Here is a 19,515-nt window from a genome sequence, read left to right as displayed (position 1 = left end):
TGAAAGGTGATATATTATAAGGTAAAATAGGATCTTTGTTCGGAAAAAGGTTTCCTTAAGTTCGGACTCAATTTTATTAAAAAAAACAAAAAAGCTTTTGAACAGGAAGGTCTTTTACCAGTAAACAGTGAAAAGAAAACATGCATAAAAAACAAAACAATCAAGAAAGACTTAGGGAAAGTTTAGCGCCAGTTGTCACAATATGCCATTGAATCATATTGTCGTTTTGGATGTTGTTGGTATAAAACAGAGAAACGTACGTGTATCTTGTACATCTACAGAAATATTCCATAAAATACACATAATGCTGACTCTCCGTTAGATAGCCCTTGAGTCAGATATTAGTGTGCAGGTCGATGACAATGTGTCCCATCTTGCGAAGGTCGTTAACATTGTGTTCTATACTTTGAACAAAAATAACTAGCTTTGCGCATCCATATACAAAATGGATCAATGTGTGCTCAAGTTGCTTTTATAAGATTTGACTTTAGTTTTGTAGTTTGACTTGGTAAATGTCCATGCCCAGGTTTATTATAACTAACATTATCTTTAGATTTCACAGACCATTTTAGAAATATGCAGGTCTTCACCTTTCAAATTGATGTTCGAATGGGTTTTAAGAAATGTACCGATGTTGATAATTCGACTGGCGTACAATAACTGGTACGGGGGGGGATTGGCTCTCGAAAACTGTTTAGCCAATGTTTTTAGTCCTTAGGTATGAGCATTTGTGATTCCCAGAGCTTAACAAAGTTGGTGAATTCTCATCAATTAATTTTCAAGTAATCCTCTCCTAATAGGGTTATATTATTCTCCTTGTTATTTCCAAGTTTAACTTAGAATCACGTAGCCATTGTTTCAGTGCTGGTAGGAAACTTTCAGAATTGTGCCTGGCTGCACCTAGTTTGATGATTAACGTATGGTTTTTGGAAACACGATGTATCAGTGGGTGTACTCAATATAACAACATACGAGGGAGTCAGTTTACCAAAATCTGAAAGAGCCTAAACTCTCAAATATCAGAATCTGTCTGTCAAAAGACTGACAATAATCAAAATAAAGTTTCATAAGCTTCGAGAGAATGCAAAAAGACACATTAGTCCAGAGGCACAAAAGACTTTGCCACCTGGAAGGGACTTTGCAAAAACCAACTTTTTCTAGACCAGAAAGTTTTTGGTGCAGAATTTGAACCTGAATGTTGACCTGATGGGCGAGGTTGCTTTTTCGGGATACAGGGGATTTTCTCCAAAACTGGGATGCAGCTAGTGAGTGTGATGTCAATGACCATCCGAGGAGTAACTCTAACAAACTAACTTTTTCCAGACTAGTGTTTAGTGCAGATTTGATTAACTTAATGTTGATGGGGTGGAAAATGATACTTTTCTGAGATATGGGGGGCTTTGTCGTATTTCTTATCTATGTTTAGCAAAAATATAATCTCCAGTGGACCTAAAGTAGCACTCCTGTCAGCACTGGGGCAATTGACTTAGGAAGAGGGATGAAATATTGGGAAATTTTGTTTGTAAAGAGGAATTTTAGTTAATTGCTTTGATATGTGATTTGTCTCACAACATTCTAAGCTGAAGCAATAACAGAATTACATTAGCTTCTAAAGTACTGATCATAAATTCAAGATCATACACTGCCACTTCATTAAAATTCTCCTTTATCTGCACTGTCATTGAATTTTTTTGTGTCTGTACCATCTTTATCCTCTAAAACCATTAAAACATAGCAATTTTCTTTAAATAGGACACTAAGTTTAGTGCAGATGCTTATGACCCCTACAACTCTCATTTGGGATAAAATTAGTAGATCAGCCATTTTGATGAAACTATTTGAAATCTCTTTGCAAATGTATTACCTTATGAGAGAAGGCATAAAATGCTTACAGCAGATCCAGCATTAACTGGGTTCCTGCAACTTATCTTTGTGGGGTATATTGTATTAATTCATATAGGTAGGTGATAGCAAGTATCCATATAGGTAGGTACCAAGAGGTGTGTGCCCCATTCAATTTTCAGAATCAAAAGTAAAGTTTCCTATTTGCAGCCCACAGAGGAGCCCCTAATTTGCCTTTCTGCCCCCACCTTCTGGAATGCTTTGTACATTTATTCAAACATTTGCTGAGGGGTTCCTAAAAAAAATATTACTGAATTCTTCACAAATGTCTGTCTATGGTGGTCATGAAATGTTACTGGAGACCATAGGATAATTAAAGTTTAACTACAATGATACAAAAATAGCAAAAAAAAATGGAAATATTACCAAATTTTCTTCAGCTGTGCCCATCATCATAATTTTCATCCCAGGCTTGACAGAGAGTGCACCCAACTTAACATCATTGCCAGGAGGTTTCCCTATTTGGCAAGAACAGAATCTGCTATAAAAACACCTGCCTTGTAGTTTGAAGACTCAAAAGTAGGTACTATTCATTTCAAAAATTAATTGGACTTTGTTTACTTAGAAAATTTATTGTTATTCATCTAGTTTGGTTCAATAATTACTGACACATTTTAAAAATTAATTAAAAGCATAAAATAAAATCTCTCTAAGAGCTAGAACCAATAGCACATATTTTTTGTCATGATAACTGATGTCAAAGATAAAACTAGAAGTTAGGTCCTCAGAATCAAAATCCTGAAAAGAAACACCTGTTTGAAAAGCTGTGAACCGCATCACAAAATTTGTGAAGACACAACAATATGCATATAAGGCTTGGCGCAGTAATAATGATGTGAAGGAAAAACAAGTCATAAACTTGACTGGAAAGTTGGTAAATAGACTTGAAATCTTTGATGTTTTGGTTCCGAAAGAAAAACATGGAATAGTGTGTGTGAACTAGGGTCACATCGCCCTGATTGAGTATACATAGATACAAATTAAAAATTTTCTATTTCGCGTAGGCTTAGACATAAAACTTGGCACTGTCAAAATCCTTCAGGCTCTTCTGATATATATTTCAAAAGATCAGGTAATTGGTTCTACAAAGTTTTTTGAAAAAGCTGCAATACTTCTTAGTTGTTTTGACGGCCTAAATTTCTGACATCGCCCTGATTGGGTATGTTTTCTCTATGTAAATATAAGCATGCACAAATAAAAGATCAAAAAGAAAATAAGTGATTAAACATTTGCAAACACCTTTAAAACATTCTTGCATGCCAATGTTTCATTGAATTTTTTTAACTGCCGATCTGGCGCATGCAAGATTGTCGCCTTCAAAGTGTCAAAACAAGGGGAAAATTAACGGCTTTGACAAAGTGCAATATTTTAGCCGAATATTGTATTTGAAATGTATCAAATTTGCTCTAGAGTATTTTTGTTTAAAGATCTTTGACAATTTGAAATTTGCAGGTCTCTTTTTGAGAATTAATGTGAAACAACTACCGAACTAAAACAGCCGTTTTAATGTACCCAATCAAGGCGAACTTAGGCCAAGTCAGTCAGCTTTACTTCACTCCTCTCTGTTGTAGCAAAACAAATTGAAAACTGAGCAATTTATGCAAAGATCCTTACTCCTCATGCATGATATGTACCTAAGAATGCTAGGTTAGCAGCTAAAATATGTTCGTCCCTTTAAAAAATAATTATGAAAAAACGAGTACCGAAAACATCCTACGCAAAATGGCAGACATATACATCTACGTTTCAGGTGAGTCATTTTCTTGTCTAATTATTCGTTCATCGATTGAGATATTGAACGGAAAATGTTTTCTTAACTTCGATAAATGGCGTATTCACATGATTTCGCGCTTTTTTGCTCGCAGCTTAGCCCTAATCTCCCAATTTTTTCGCAATAGTTGAAGCAATGTAAATGTCACGTTTCCAGGTACATACACAATCAGGGCAACGCCAACCTAGGTGAACGGAGAAAGAGATGCAACCATGCATGATAATAAGTACCTTTGTACTTTAAACCCAAGAGTTTTTGACGTTCTGGAAGAACACAAGTTCGATCTTTTATTGCCTGCTTAAGGTCTGCTACAGTATTTGAGCTGGATATATTGTCAATATTGTACTCTTTACCGCTCCATTTTATAACCAGGTTAATTGATTCTCCCGGTTTGGACGCCATTTTCGTTGAAACTAAACAACAACAACAACAACTAATACCAAAACAGTTGTTGTTGTTGTGGGATGTGATTACTGGATGTGTGACAACTCGTGGAGGCAGTTACAAGAACTGTTCAATCTAAGTTCCGTTTACAGTCACACTATGCTTACAGTCACAACTTTTCTAGCAAAATTTGGGAATTTGTATTGTACGTGAAAAACACAAGCGGGGTCATTCAACTAAAAATATCGTTCAACGACGGTAGAAAATTTAGATAGCAGACTAACGGACTAACGGATTTATTCTGTCAAATGCGTAATAGGAAACAAGACTTCTCTTCACAAAGACGCTAAAAATTTCAGTAAATTGCAAAAAAAACTTATCCGGTGCAAGGTGTGACAAATCTGTATAAAACTCTTTATCAATTGCAAGAAAACAATATTTTGAAGATTCCTCAATAACAAGCAACAAGCTTCTTCGTTGCGCTCAATTGACAAGCCGACTCTAGGTCGGCATTGCCCGCACCCGTTTTTATAAGAACCAGTAAATTTAAGTTCAGGCTGACTGTTCTTAATTTTTTGTCTGAGGTTAGATTTTTCTTAATTTGTTCTTGAATTAATAGGGTGTAAGCAGTGCGATAGAACTTTTTCGCTGTGGGGAGGCGTTCCGACCTCGTTTGCTAACAAGTGAGCGAGACAACCTTCATTTGCATATTCACCGTGTTCAAGTTTGGATATTCACCGAAAAGCACCTAAACTTGGCTAAAAATCCTCGTTTTTGAGAAGGAATTCAGTTCAAAATAGCATTTTATAGAAGCTCAGCCTCAGCTTTTTCTTAATTTGTTCTTAACTCTTGACCAGTTTTGAGGCTCGTGTTCTTAAAGAATTGTTCTTATAAAAAGAAAAGTGCTTACTATTTTTTTAATAGTTGTGAAGTGTTAAGATTTCTGTAGCAGCTAAACTTGCTAAATGTGGCACTAAAAGTTCTTCAAATTCTAGAATTCTGAATATTGAAATAGAAACACATAAATGCAGCATACAAATTTACTCATCTTATGACTTCATCCAAAATGAGTGCGATACGCCCTTTTGTCGGCAAAACGCATTATGGTACCCCTTTTGAAACTTTTTGGCTTCGCCCCTGTTGCCCACCCACCTTTTCAGTGCTGGCTTCGTGCCTGTACAACAAACAAATTCCACTAAAGTCAGCAAGTAAAGCTGTGTCAGCAAAATGTTTGTCAAAATTGAGGCTAGTGTGGTTTAGTGGAAACTTTATCTAATTTCTTGGCCCCTCCAGTTTAGGATCAGTGACATGGACTACAATTTACATTCTCGTGAAATTTACACCCAAATTCGCTGTGTTTGGTAGAGCAAAGAAGAGCTTCTATTGTTCTGAAAGCTTTTATGTCGATGCACTTTAGATCGTTTGATACATCAACAAGAATCTGTTTCTTGAAAAGAATCTTGATCGTCTGCTTCTTGAAAAGAATCTTGAAGTAGAACATTAAAAACAGCCAAAAATACAACAAGTCAATGCCTGAGCTTAATATTTCTGCAATCCAGCAGTGGATCCAAAATAAGGAACTAGAACCTTTTTCATTAGAATCTTAAAAACATGCAGCGAGGCTTAAAGTGAGAAGTAAACATTTCCTTGTCTGACCTGGCAATTATTTTCAAAATTTTCTAGCAAAAAAATGGTCACATACACCTTTTTGTAAGTCTGGCTTTAAAACTGACTATTGTGAAAGCCACAATCGCATTTTTAACCATTTTTCTTTCATCAGCAGAAATAGCTGAGACTACGGAGAAAGAGAAGTGTGGTTTTGATATCTTTAACAAAAACTGCGATGCTTTTATTGCTGGAACAAATACGCGGAGAGTGGCTAGTGACTCCTAGGAGGGGGTGCACAGCTTGCAAATTTTCTGTCAGTTCATTTCAATTAAAATTATGATGTTATCAAGCGCATGCGCAGCTTTTTAGATGCAGACACAAGGACAGGGCAAACAATATGTATCTTTTGCAGCATCACTTTTACTGATTTCAGGAAGTCGGTCAGAGGAAAGCCAACATCCGTATTCGAACGTTGGGAAATCATAATCATCAGTACCTTTGATGAACAGTTAAACTCGCAATAGGACTGATAATTAATATCTTAAGATTCTAAAGACTTTCTATGCATGAAAATTCTCTTAAGCAATGGTGTATCAGCAAATTTGTCAATTACTTTGCCATGCCTGAGGGTCAAATAAATCGGTCTCAACATTTATTTAACCTCTCTTCTCTAGGCCCATAGTAGCAGCCTGTCAACCTTGCCATTACATGTACAAGCATACAGATATGGCTAGGCAGACACCATGAAAAAAACAACCACGAGTTTTTTTATTTTCAGATAATTTTTTTCTGTTTATATCTTCCTTCTTATACCTATTAGTTCCTTCGAACTTTCTTCCATTTCTTGAGCTACAAATGTTCTTTTGCCGAACAGATACGAAATTTTGGACAAATTGCCGAATGGTCGGTGATATGGGGGCACGTGCCTCCCCCCATGCCCCCATCAGCCACAACGCCCCTATGTGTCAGATAATGTTTTAAGGGCATATGTCGCATGAGCAGTTGGCTAATAAAACAAAAGCGTTTGGAGTGGAATTCCATTGTTTCATGACTTTTCACTGCCGTAAAAATTCACCCTCGATTCCATGCTTTGTACTAAACAAAAGATGTAATGGTATTGCATAAGCCAATCATGTTAACGACACATGCCCTTTAAAGGAATAGAAATATTCTGAAGACTTTCAACTCTATATTAGAGATTAACAAATCAAATGACATTGAATATCTTTACTAATTTTGCTATGTTATTTCAGCTCAGTCCAATTTTCTTGAAATTGAGCCCAAGCCACTCTCTGTTTCCTTTGTCCTCGATCCATGTTGATGTGCAAAATCTTCTAAAAACCTACCTACAAAGAAATCAGACTAGGTCCAGATATTTGGGCACTTTAGGTCCAGATTTTCTGTGTATTGTTCATGAAAAGACTCAAGATTGTAAACATGCAAACGACTAGTAAACCCCCAGACATGGTACTGCAAAGGTAGTTTTTTATTCTCCTAGCCTTGATGAAAATTCTTGTTCAAAACTTGTGCTGCAAATAAAATCAACTTGCACAATTTCCCTGTGGTCTTGAAAAAACAATGTTGTCGCGATACTCCTAAAGCCAGATAATCAGCAGCACTAGTTGGAAATTGAGCCCTCTTCCCACGTTGGACTTCCTTTTTCGAATATATCTGGAACCAATTGTGGATTGCAGACGCTTCTTCCGAAAAACATTCTTGGAAATTTGAGACAAGGCATCCTTTAACCCAAGGGGCCCTGATTTCTTGGATTTAGTGCCAACTGTCTTGAATTTTATTTAGCTGCAATTGTTTTGTAGGGGGGGGGGGGGGAGGTGGTTTGTTTTCCGATATTGATGATTTAAATGGCTTGTTGTTTCAAAAAGAAAAATAAAAAATTTCATCACTGCCCGTTAAAATTTTTGGCGATCGCCACCCAGGCCTCTTCAAAAATTTGAAAAGCGCGTCCATCATAAGGAAAAATTTTAAAATTTATGCACAAATTTATAAAAAAGTTATCGAAACAATTGTTTATTCGAAAGAACGGCCGTCACATCCAATTTCTCTAAGGCCCCACCGAATGAATAGCTCTATTGAAATCTTCTCGAGGAAAATTTTACATTGCATATCATCGACGATACAAAAGTTACAAGAAGACAACTGGAGTTTTTCATATCAAAACGGAGATTCAGAGACCACTGTAAGAATTAGACAGATCAAATACAAGAATAGCGGTAAATCGAATAACATGTCATTACTTTGCGTGCAAATATATATGCCTGTAAGAATGCAAGCAACAAAAATAGGCAATTAACAGAAGTACAGCTAGCTGGGGACTGTAGGGGGTATATGACAGCCTCCCCTTGAGTCTTCGTGAGACAGTCGGTGATTTTTCAGCTGTTCAACGAAACCTTCTGTTGGTTAGCAAAATCCATTCGGTAGTTGAAATAGCACCTAAAGTATTTTTGAATCTTTTTACATTGTCCCTTTGATGACCTACACTTTCCATGTTTATGATGCTGAACCGGAATTTTGCACAATATCCGGATTTTTATGTATCATTGCTGAGCCGTGTTTCATTTATTCATCTTCTCCATCTTATTTGGTTCCTTATTTTATGGAAAAAATTGTTAACTTGTTGCACAAACTTTCCAATTTTATCTCAACATTGAAATATAATAAGCTTTAGGACTCTTTCACTCTCTTTATTTTTTTTCAAAACCACCACTATTTCCTTTACATCTTCTGGAAGATACACTGAAAGGCTAAGTGGCCATATTGAACTTTGTAATGCCCCCATTTTGCATTGAAATCTATTATTTGTTTGCCGAGCAGGGAAAGGCCTAGGTATTACCTACCCTTGATGTGGCTAACACAGTTGACTTTGTCCATTTTCTATCCATATCCAATTATTCTTATTATATCCATAAGTAATACTGTCGATATGTTTTTCTTGAATAGGTCTTGTTAATGAAAGGTTAATGAAACCACAAAACAAAACTAACATTGCAGCCTCTGAACTGGTTTGAAGGTTTTCCAAAGGTCTGGTTTACCAAAGGTCTCCCAAAAACTCTGAAGAAAGGTTTGAAGAAAGGTCTGAAGAAAGGTCTGAAGAAAGGTCTGAAGAAAGGTTTGAAGAAAGGTCTGAAGAAAAGTCTGAAGAAAGGTTTGAAGAAAGGTCTGAAGAAAGGTCTGAAGAAAGGTCCGAAGAAAGGTTTGAAGAAAGGTCTGAAGAAAGGTCTGAAGAAAGGTTTGAAGAAAGGTCTGAAGAAAGGTTTGAAGAAAGGTCTGAAGAAAGGTCTGAAGAAAGGTCTGAAGAAAGGTCTGAAGAAAGGTTTGAAGAAAGGTCTGAAGAAAGGTCTGAAGAAAGGTCTCAAGAAAGGTCTGAAGAAAGGTCTGAAGAAAGGTCTGAAGAAAGGTCTGAAGAAAGGTCTGAAGAAAGGTCTGAAGAAAGGTCTGAAGAAAGGTCTGAAGAATGGTCTGAAGAATGGTCTGAAGAAAGGTTTGAAGAAAGGTCTGAAGAAAGGTCTGAAGAAAGGTCTGAAGAAAGGTCTGAAGAAAGGTCTGAAGAAAGGTCTGAAGAAAGGTTTGAAGAAAGGTCTGAAGAAAAGTCTGAAGAAAGGTTTGAAGAAAGGTCTGAAGAAAGGTCTGAAGAAAGGTCCGAAGAAAGGTTTGAAGAAAGGTCTGAAGAAAGGTCTGAAGAAAGGTCTGAAGAAAGGTCTGAAGAAAGGTCTGAAGAAAGGTCTGAAGAAAGGTCTAAAGAAAGGTCTGATAAAAAGGTCTGAAGAAAGGTCTGAAGAATGGTCTGAAGAATGGTCTGAAGATAGGTCTGAAGAAAGGTTTGAAGAAAGGTCTGAAGAAAGGTCTGAAGAAAGGTCTGAAGAATGGTCTGAAGAAAGGTCTGAAGAAAGGTTTGAAGAAAGGTCTGAAGAAAGGTCTGAAGAAAGGTCTGAAGAAAGGTTTGAAGAAAGGTCTGAAGAAAGGTCTGAAGAAAGGTCTGAAGAAAGGTCTGAAGAAAGGTCTGAAGAAAGGTCTGAAGAAATGTTTGCCAAAAACCTTTCTTTTGATTTTTTTATGCAAAATAATCTGAAGAAAAATTTCTATTGTGCAAGAGCTGTGCAATGAATCCCACAGTAAATAAGGGCTAAGTTGGAGAAGATGTAAGGCTTATTCTAGCAAAAAATTACAATCGCATGGTATCATACAGTAAATATTATGACCCAAACAATTGTACAAAGCAAATGAAAGTTTTTATTATGATAGTGAATTGTTTAAATCATACAAAAAATCAATATAGAAAATTTTCTGAAATAGGGGGGTTTTGATCATTTATTGATACAGAGAATGCCTGAACTAGAAAAGTATACGGTTTATATACACATCTATACTTTGCCTACCTTGTCTCTTAGTTGAAGGGCAAGGATGCAAAAATTCCAGCTTGGTTCTAGAGACTTTGATTTCATTTTTCAGAGTTGTCAGAAAGTTTTTTACGGAGGGTCTGGTCCTTTTAACATGGGGTAGAATATCTTCCCCGTCTAATGTATCCATGCTTCAAGGGGGCACCAGCCCCCTAGCTTTTCAGTAGCAGCATCTTCAAAAAACATAAATCACTATGAAATGGACATTATTAAGGACAATGTATATATTCACGATAAATTTCATTATATATTCAAATTGTAGCAAGGCTTAGGCCAAACAGAACAGGGACAAACAAATTATATTGTCAACATTCACGCCTTTCATACGAAATTAATGTTAGATTTTTACATAGCTTGTTCTTTACAACCAAGTATGCTCGAGTAAAAAAAATTGCTTTTAAACATAAGGGAGCTCTTGTGAATAAACTAACAGTTGTTGTCACGATTTCACGAATCAAGTTGATGGGCCTAAACTCACCGTATCAAACTTCGGCTTACTATCATCATCTACCGCAAAAAATCTAAGCAATCTTTGCATTATATATGACATATCTTTTGGATTTCCAGTAAATTTAGCAGTCATCTTGAACTTAAGAATATATAAGCATTTTGAACTTTTTCTCGAAGCTTCGCTGTACACTTCCGCCATTACCACATGGTCACTCTAAAGGTTAAGCCCGATTTCCAATGAGCAAGTTCTACATGTATAGGCACGGATCGTACGGCCACGCATGCGTGTTTCTAGTGAATGTTTTAAATACGCGTATCTCAAAAACGTGCACATGCACACAAACAAAGTTGATTTCGATCGTACTTTTTTACGTACTACGCCGTATCAAGCCATAAAACCACCAATCAACAGATTCTGAAATGCATTTTAAGATAGTCTGCTATCTTGAAATTCCTGCCCGCTCCGTTCGCAGGGAGCCTCGTCCTTCTGTCTTGCCCCAAGGCCTCTGATACCTCTCAGCAGACCTGCCTGTGAGATCTGCTCATACAAACTAAGACTCTATTAAAACCTGCTGATTTATTTGAATAAATGGGGATATCTCATTGCTGAAACTTGACTTCTGGAGTAAAGTCGAAGGAAGTACTCTAAGTATTCAGGCAAAGAAAATCACAACGCAAAAATTGAAGCGATGATTGATTGACGAAAACATAATCTTTGATCATTAAAATAAACTGTACTTTGTTAAAATACCACACTCAAAAATTGATATATTTTTAGGCCACGCCCTATTTTGTCGGCAAATTGGTGACTGTCACGCCCTTAGTGAAAGTGTTTAGCGACGGCCCTGATTTAGCCCTCTCTCTATTAAGCCCCATTACCATGCAAAAGTTTAAAATAAGCCCTCCCCCTCTATTAAGAACTCCTCTTTAGCCCCTGATGTCAAACTTAGAAAACATGCGCGTTGAGTGGTTCTCTTGATGAGTGTGATCATGATAAGGTCATGAGCATTAAATACGGTCAATATAAAGATTTCCTTATGCGACTTAGAAGTCAAAAAGGATATTGTTGTTGATTCTTTCGAAGAAATCCGAGAGCATTGTAGCATTTTTAAAATATGTTTTATTTTGAGTAATTGATAAGCCCCCCTCTCAAATAAGCCTCCTTCTAGGACTGAAAGAAATATATAAGTCCCCCTCCGAACTTAAGGTTGCGGTAAACGTTTCTGACACGATACTTGGTTTTCTCTACCTAAAAGCAAAACTGTTGATGGAATTAGATTAAACTATACATCATTCAATGCACAAGAGCGTGGTGATTCCAACCATGTCAAAGTAATTGGCAAATATTGTAAAATGATACTTTCCAGGCAAATATATTGCTTAAGTGAGTGTACCACCTTCAAAATCTGACTTATATCAGCAGAAAGCGCAGATCCTTAGCTACCAAAGTATGTCTCAGATTTTTCGAATTCCTCCTCCCCGTTAAATTATACCCTGTCAAAAAATGGCAAACAATTTTTCTTCCCTCTCACAGTTGTATTTGGCTATAAAAGACGGATGTCCTGGCCGTGTACAAATTTTTGAGCCATTCGATTGGTTCCTTGGGTACAAAATAGCTTTTTCGTACCTGTATGAAGAGGAATTGTAAGTCCGTAGAAAACGGGAATTTACTGATCGCACTTGCAAGGTACACTCGTAAACCATAGTGTCATCCGGGTCAAGTCATTTGAAGCTTTAAGATCAGTACGCCTGTTTTAATAAACACAGCCGTACATAGGATACATTGATGTTGTAAATGAGAGAAGCGAACACAACCGCAAAGCAACGATAATGGGCTTAACAGGTCAAGAGACTTTCAGACCTCAACTAAAAGTTTTGACAAAGAAATTATGGAAACCTTCGTTTACATGGGTTTTTTTTCCATTTTCAAAATTTCTGTTAGTTTCAAAGTTGGTATCATTGTGTGCCTTGAATATTCGGCTACTTGAATGTGAAAAAATTGAAAAAATGATGTTTTCATCAAGAATCTTCAAGTGACTTGACCCGGATTAAACTGTGGTTTACGAGTGTATCTTGCAAGTGCGATCAGTAAAATCCCGTTTTCTCCGGACTCGAAATTCCTCTACATGCAGGTACGAAAAAGCTATTATGTACCCAAGGAACCAATCGAATGGCTCGAAAATTTGCACACGGCCAGGGCAGACGTTGGGCAAACAAAGTGTGTCTCAAAATTTTTTTATTTTCTCTGGTGTGTCTTTTATACCCAAATACATCTGCGGGAGGGTGGAAAAATTATTTGCCAATTTTTGACAGGGTATAGTTTCATAAAGAGGAGGAATTTAAAAAATCTGAGACACACTTTGGTAGCTTAGGACCTGCACTTCCTGCTGGTCTAAGTCAGATTTTGTTACCTCAAACGCAAGGGTACATAATAGCTTTTGAAGGTGGTACACTTTTTGACCATTAAATTCGCATGGAAAATAACATTTAACATTATTTGCCAATAATTTTTATCTGGCTAGATACGCCATAATCTTGTGCATCGAATGATATATAGTTTATCCAGATTTCTTGAGCCGTTTGGCCTTTAGGAAGGATAAACCAATTTTCGTGTTCAAAACGTTTACCGTAACCTTAAGTGTAACAACTGTGTATCTCTATCAAGTTGCTTTCTATCACAATTTCCATGATTTTTCACTAGCCCTGACTAATATGACAATCATTATTGAAAAACGTGGCCCCACTTTTTTGCAAAGCAAGTGGTTTCAAAGCTGCAATAAAAGGCGAAAGAAGCTTGGCCCCCATCCACTTTCAAACTTGTGGCTTTCTGCGACAACGGTAGTGAAGAAAAACGCGGGAAACATAAGGTGGCAACCAGGTATCAAGGTGGCTGACAGACATTAGAGGAGAGGGATGCATGAATGGCAAAGCGGGTCAGATTATCGAAGGAAGCAAGGTTTGACAGGCCAATCCACAGACCATTTGAGGACGAAGATGATTTTCAACCCGCTTTTAAAAGGCGTGGAGTGCTGGCAGACTCCCAAGCGAAGCTCAAAACACGAGGTTGTCGAGAGCTTCGGAAAAAGAATGATGACCATGACCACCATCATAGAACAAGTGTTGAATTTTGTCCAGTCTGCCAGTTTCCGTTCAGACATCTTATAAGTCAGAGTAAAGAGTGGCATATCACAGAATGCTTAGCAAACCAACGGAATCCGCAAAAACTTCGTAGTGAGTTTGTATTCATTCTTCATCAATATCAATGAACGCCATCACCGCAGGGTACCAACCAAATACGTACCTATATAGCAGTCTGAGCTCAGAAAACAATATATACGATGCAAATTCCCCAAAAATATGACAAGGTTGCCAAGTCTCACGGTTTGGCCGTGAGACTCACGGATATTCACCTCTTTTCACAGTCTAAAGACGGGAGTTACTTTTCTAACGGATTTCTTCCTGGGTCTCATTCTTCATTAAATTCAGATAATACGCCTCAGTGGTTGTTGAACACCTTCCATTTCACTACATTGTTTATGACAATCACTTGCCCCAGACATGTTGCGCGAGTGATTGTCAAACACGTTAATGTATAAGTATTATACACTATTATTGTTCAATGCTTCGGTTGTTTATTCTTATGTTTAAAAGCCTGTTCTCTGTGTTTTTCTGGAATGTTATCAATTTGAAATAAACACTTATGTTTAGGCACTCTGAATGGTTTAGTTTTAAGACGTCTGAGCACTCCAGATTTACTAAAATTCGGAATTATTTTGCCCCCAACTCTGGACCCCAGTTCCATTGTTCACTATCTGTGCTCATGAAATATCACAGGTATTATTTTCCAAAACTTGGCAACCTTGTATGAAGACAAAATCAAATGTGATTCTGATTACTGAGAAAGGGCCTGATGGATTGTTGTATTTTTATTGCCACCTTGCATCCAAAGGGCTTATCCCAGGCTGGAAAAATTGCATATGCTTGCAGCGACACTACTGGACTTCTTTTGCTCACACCTCGCACCTCTAGCGACCCAAAATGTCAAGGAATTCCAATTCATATATCATACTAGTTATGTATAGTGTATAGTGGGGTGTGTCCTATTGCCTAGGGAAAACGAAGAACTCAGTTGCCTTAAGATCAATATCAACATGCATTAGTTTGAGAACAAAATAATTATGAACCATGAAGACCTCTTACTTTGTTGATGCTGGCTTCTTAATTGGTATCTAATATGCATAGTTGCAGTGCACACTTATACCAAAGTGCAAACTTGTTCGCTTTTCATCTATTTGTTCAGGAAGTCATCCATGCCGGATATCTCCAGCCTAAGCCACATGGATTTCACATTGGCACCATCAGTTTCCTTTCAATTATCCTTTATTATCCAAATGAAATTAATTACTGTGTGTAGGCATAAAATTATTTTAAATGAATTTTTAAGATGGTCATGTTGTTTGAATTACAAGCATAGTATTATTTTTACAATAACAATTAGACTCAAGACTTCATATGTTGCCAATCCATAGCTGTGAGCTAATTGCATTTTGTCATCTGCAATCTATTAGTTGTGCCATTTGTGCTGTGAAAAACGGGCTTTGCTTGTTTGCCATGCAGGCCAGGTGCAAGTGAAACTCCAGTATGTAGTATGGCCTGTAGATGGAATGAAGGAAAACACTGGGAGAGACCAGCTGATAGAGTAAGGACAACAAAGAAAAGCACTGTTGAAAAAGGGTTAGATTTGATGAAGAGCTTACAAGACTGTGCAAGGTGGAAGCTGATCCTATTCTGATTCCTAATTGCCCTAGTGCAAATGGGCTTTCAATGAAACTAATGAATGACGAGTTATGAGCAGCTCTGATGTTCTCATTGTCAGCATGACCACAGTACACATAATTGCTACTCTACATTTGTATACTTGCTGAATGTCAGTTTAATCAATTTCTGATCAGTCAAAAATAACTTAAGCCACACATGCAGCTCCTTTAAGAATAGACACTCCATCATTGCATTTTATTTAAGAAATTATTATTTGAAGTTTTAAAGCCCTATGGGACACAACAAAAATGTGTTTTGATTTTTAGGTGAATGCTTTATGGGAACCCAATGCACCTTTAAAAGCCTGGATCACTTTAGAATGTATACCCATAATGAGCAATCAAGGCAGAGAAGCAACATAGCAGATTTCAAAGTAAGTAAAATCTCTAGCTTTCAATCTATGACTTACCTTTTCCAATTTTGGCAAAAAATTACTTGTTGTTACTGGGTTTGATTATTCTTTTTATTTTTTTAGATTTTTGAAATATTTTTCTTTGCCATCTGAAAGGTAAAAATTGGCTAACAATGTTGTTTTTTAAGGAATGCACTATTGCTACCAAAACATCTGAAGATATAGCAAAAGCTGCTGAAGATTTAACGCAAGTTGCTACTGGGTCTTCAAGTCTTCATTCTCCGAATAGAACATTCTGTCACAAGAATAACCAATGTAAAAGCAATACAGAAGACTATATTTTTGATGATGCTGATGGAGACTCATTTTCATCTGTTGCTAATGCAGATGAATCTGCTGTCACTGGTACATGTCATTCAAAAATTGACAACAAATTTAACAGTTCCACTAATCATATCATGGGCAACCTGAATCCAGGAACCCAGAATTCATCTGTAAACAACCTGGAGAAAAAGGGTATGAAAAATAAGTTTCAGACAAATTTAAACTCATACTTTGGTGTAAAAAACAAGCTTCAAACAAATGCTGTCAGTAGTCTTTCAACTACCACCAAAGACTATGGTGAACAGAGTTTTAAACAGAAAAAAGCTGTCCTTTCTACAAAAAGATTCCAGGTACCAATAATTTATTTCTAATACAAAGAAAACACATCAAATGTATTTTTTATTGCCAGTAAGACCAGATACCTTGGTGCCATTATGAAATTAAAATCTAGATTGGTTTTTAAATTTTACACCTATAGCAAATAAACCTCATTCAAGCATGAAAAGCTGTTACAAGCAAAAAGTCTGTACCAAATGTGTTTGGAGAAACTATACTCGTGAGAAATTTCTAAAGACATTTTCCATAATGTGAAATTTTTGATGAAAAGGAATGTATTATACAAAATTGCGTTACATTTGCCACTTGTGTGCAATTTTCAATCAGTATACAACATGTTGTCTCCTCCAATCAAATAAAAAGAATAATTTTGCTCAGATACTAGAAGCAAAACTTCCAACATTTCTTTGAAGAACTGCAGTCCTAGGAAGGTCAAAACCAATGGTCAAATATCTTACTCATGCATAGGCCAATTTGATGGCATTATTTGCTCCCTCCATGTGCGTGGCAATGCCTGACCATTTGATAGCATGCATTGAATGACAAAGACAGAAGGGGTTCAAGGTATCTCTGAAATAATGCTGAAATTAATGAAAACTTAGCCCAACACGTAGCTGGGTTATCATGGATAATCTAGATACTTTTAAAACTTTATAGACTTTCTAAAATTTGATTATAAGCTATAGTCATAGGTTTTGTCACACACAACATGATAATTAAAAAAATCTTTTGCAAGATAATGTTTAGATGTTGTAGAACTAGGATGATAATTTATTGTCTTTGGATTTTGTGGAATCAATTAGTGTCAAAAATTCTAACTGAATTCTATCTGTTTGTTATTTATTTGTTTTTTGTAAAAGCAAGCCCCCCTCAGGTATGTTTCTTGCACAAGTTTGCCCACCCTAGCCGAAATCTACAGCTATGTGGTTGCACTGCACACCATTCTAAAAGTTGGGTGCTGGAAAGGGCGTTGCCTGCAACAAATGTCATTAACTGGCCTATGCCATTAGGATCATTGCAGCAACAAAAAATTTCCAGCCAAGACTTTTAGCTTATTCTCTATTAGCAGTGAGGGGAATTAACAGTTTCAAACACCCAAGCACAAAGTAAGTCAGACTTCTCAAGTTTCAATTTGGAAAGTGAGTGTGTTTTCTGAAAAGAGGGATGTTTGGGATCATAAGGCCAGGGGGATCCAAAATTAATCTTTACTGCACACAGTGAAAAACAGTGGCTTGGGGGCAAAGTACCCATTATTGCTCCTTTTCCACTTTTTGTATTTTCAATAAGTTGCAGGTCGTGCAGTGCTTTTCAAAACCAAAGTGCAGTTCTGTCTTTAGCATTTTTTTACATTTATATAAACTGTCTTGTGGCTTCATGATGCCTGGAATCAGTGGTCTAAGCCTTAGATTGGGCATTGCTGTATTAATTTCCTTTTATAGTTATTTTACTTGTCCACTTTAAGACAAGATGTTTTCCAAGCTAATGTTTTGTTTCAGGTACATCTATAACTGTAGATGCATTTAATTATGGAAGTATTCCTGGTTGTATAGCCTACTTTCTAAGTCACTTTCACTTTGACCATTATTTGGGCCTGAAAAAGACTTTCAGAAACAATTTGTATTGCTCCAAGGTAAGAGTCTTTCTTTCTTTTCTAGACAGTGTTTTCCAGCCAATTAGTATTTATGTATAGCTGAATATCCAATGAAGTCTCATTGTTAGGAAAGTAGCAGGCCTGGCTGTTTGTATTTTCATAGGTGAGCTGTGAATTGCTCCCCTCATTTGCTGAGGCGAGCTAGATCAGTAACACATAGAATGTGTACTTTAAAGACAATCGACAGATGACTTAATAAGCCCCTTTAGTATCTGTCGGTTGCCTTAATGTAATAGCCTCGGTCAGGAGTGTGCTGTTTTACTCCTTTCAATTTTTATTTGCTTCAACCGTGACTTAGGCACCCCCTTTACTTGAAGTATTCATAAGAACAGACTCTTTCAGTTTTTTGTAAAGCTGGCACAACGCAAAAACAACAATTCTCTTGCAAAACAATTATTTTATTGCACAGAATTTTAAAATGGCTTTGAAAAAAAAAATTTAAACCAAGCTGAAGTTATACGTCTAGCACTCTTCAGAGAATAAAACGTCAGAACATAGATGGAGAACTCTACGCTAAAATACCCAGTTTTGGATCGAAATAGGCCAATCAGGAAACGCAAGCACATGGCTGTTGAGGTTATGTCTACACAAAAGCAGTCGGTCATGTTTATGTAGTAGATATGTTCACACACTGCTAGATGGAACGATGATCAGGCTTTGCCAATAACGCGAAACATGTCGCCGTTATAGTTTTTCACCCAATCTGGGTTTTTTAGTAAATGCTGCTGGATAGTGGAATTCCATGTTTTGGTTGTCGTTTTTGATCTGCAAAACAGAGTACCTTGTTCTCTTTGAAGGATAGTTTTGTTTCTATTGCTGGAAGGGACCTGCTGTCTTATTATATCCCCAATCTACAATTCCTACCAATTTCTTCGACTTTCCTTCCAAAAATATTCCTGTTTTATTAAGATTGAAAGGTTCTAATCGCTACAAACGTACTTTTCCGTTAACGATCCTTTTCAGAATAGATCGAAGTTTATGCCTATGATAAAAAACCGCCCAACAAGCAAAAAGTTAATTGCAAAAAATGCAATGACGGGAGAAATTGCTGTTACAAAAATAAACCAATTAACCCTTGTACGTTTTCAGGGTTCTCTGAATAGGAAAGGGGCAAATGAATGGAAATTTTAGGGGAGCGATTCTCCCTTCATGTTCTGTTTAGGAGAGCAATTCATAACTCGCCTCAGGTTGCAAGGGGAGGGTGGAGGCGAGCGCGAGCTATCGCTGGCCTCAAACGGCCAGGCCTGAAGTAGTTTTATGTCTTATGTATGAAATCTTTACAATTTTAATTTACTTAAGTTGGATATTCTGGCAAAATATTTATTTCTTGAATAATGTTGTAATGCTTTCTTAAATTCCTGTAAAGCATTTGCCTATGTTTTTGCTGCAGATCACTGCTTCCTTAGTATGCACACAGTTGAAGGTTGATCCACAACACGTCCACACTTTGCCAGTTAATGAAGAGATAGAAATTGAGGGTGTTAAAGTTACTCTTTTGGATGCT

The 19,515-nt window shown here is 36.9% G+C and overlaps 1 protein-coding gene across 2 annotated transcripts in view; it reads right to left on the bottom strand.

Moving 5' to 3' along the window:
• LOC135696067 (ubiquitin-like domain-containing CTD phosphatase 1) overlaps nt 1-4,086 on the bottom strand; it is a 28,646-nt gene extending 24,560 nt beyond the window's left edge. For both annotated transcript variants that reach the window (XM_065215341.2, XM_089112394.1), the window contains exons 1-2: nt 3,904-4,086; nt 2,269-2,360 (exon numbers count right to left, since the gene is read on the bottom strand). In XM_065215341.2, the coding sequence (XP_065071413.2) occupies nt 2,269-2,360; nt 3,904-4,075 (264 nt within the window). In that variant the 5' untranslated portion in view covers nt 4,076-4,086. The remainder of the gene's footprint in view (nt 1-2,268; nt 2,361-3,903) is intronic.
• Between the last annotated feature and the right edge of the window lie 15,429 nt (nt 4,087-19,515).

The sequence above is a fragment of the Rhopilema esculentum genome, chromosome 14 (genome assembly GCF_057945365.1).
Source record: "Rhopilema esculentum isolate cy_ngs chromosome 14, ASM5794536v1, whole genome shotgun sequence".
Classification (NCBI taxonomy): Eukaryota; Metazoa; Cnidaria; class Scyphozoa; order Rhizostomeae; family Rhizostomatidae; genus Rhopilema; species Rhopilema esculentum.
Note: the sequence above shows the minus strand (reverse complement) of the source record. Positions and strands in the feature narration are given on the sequence as shown.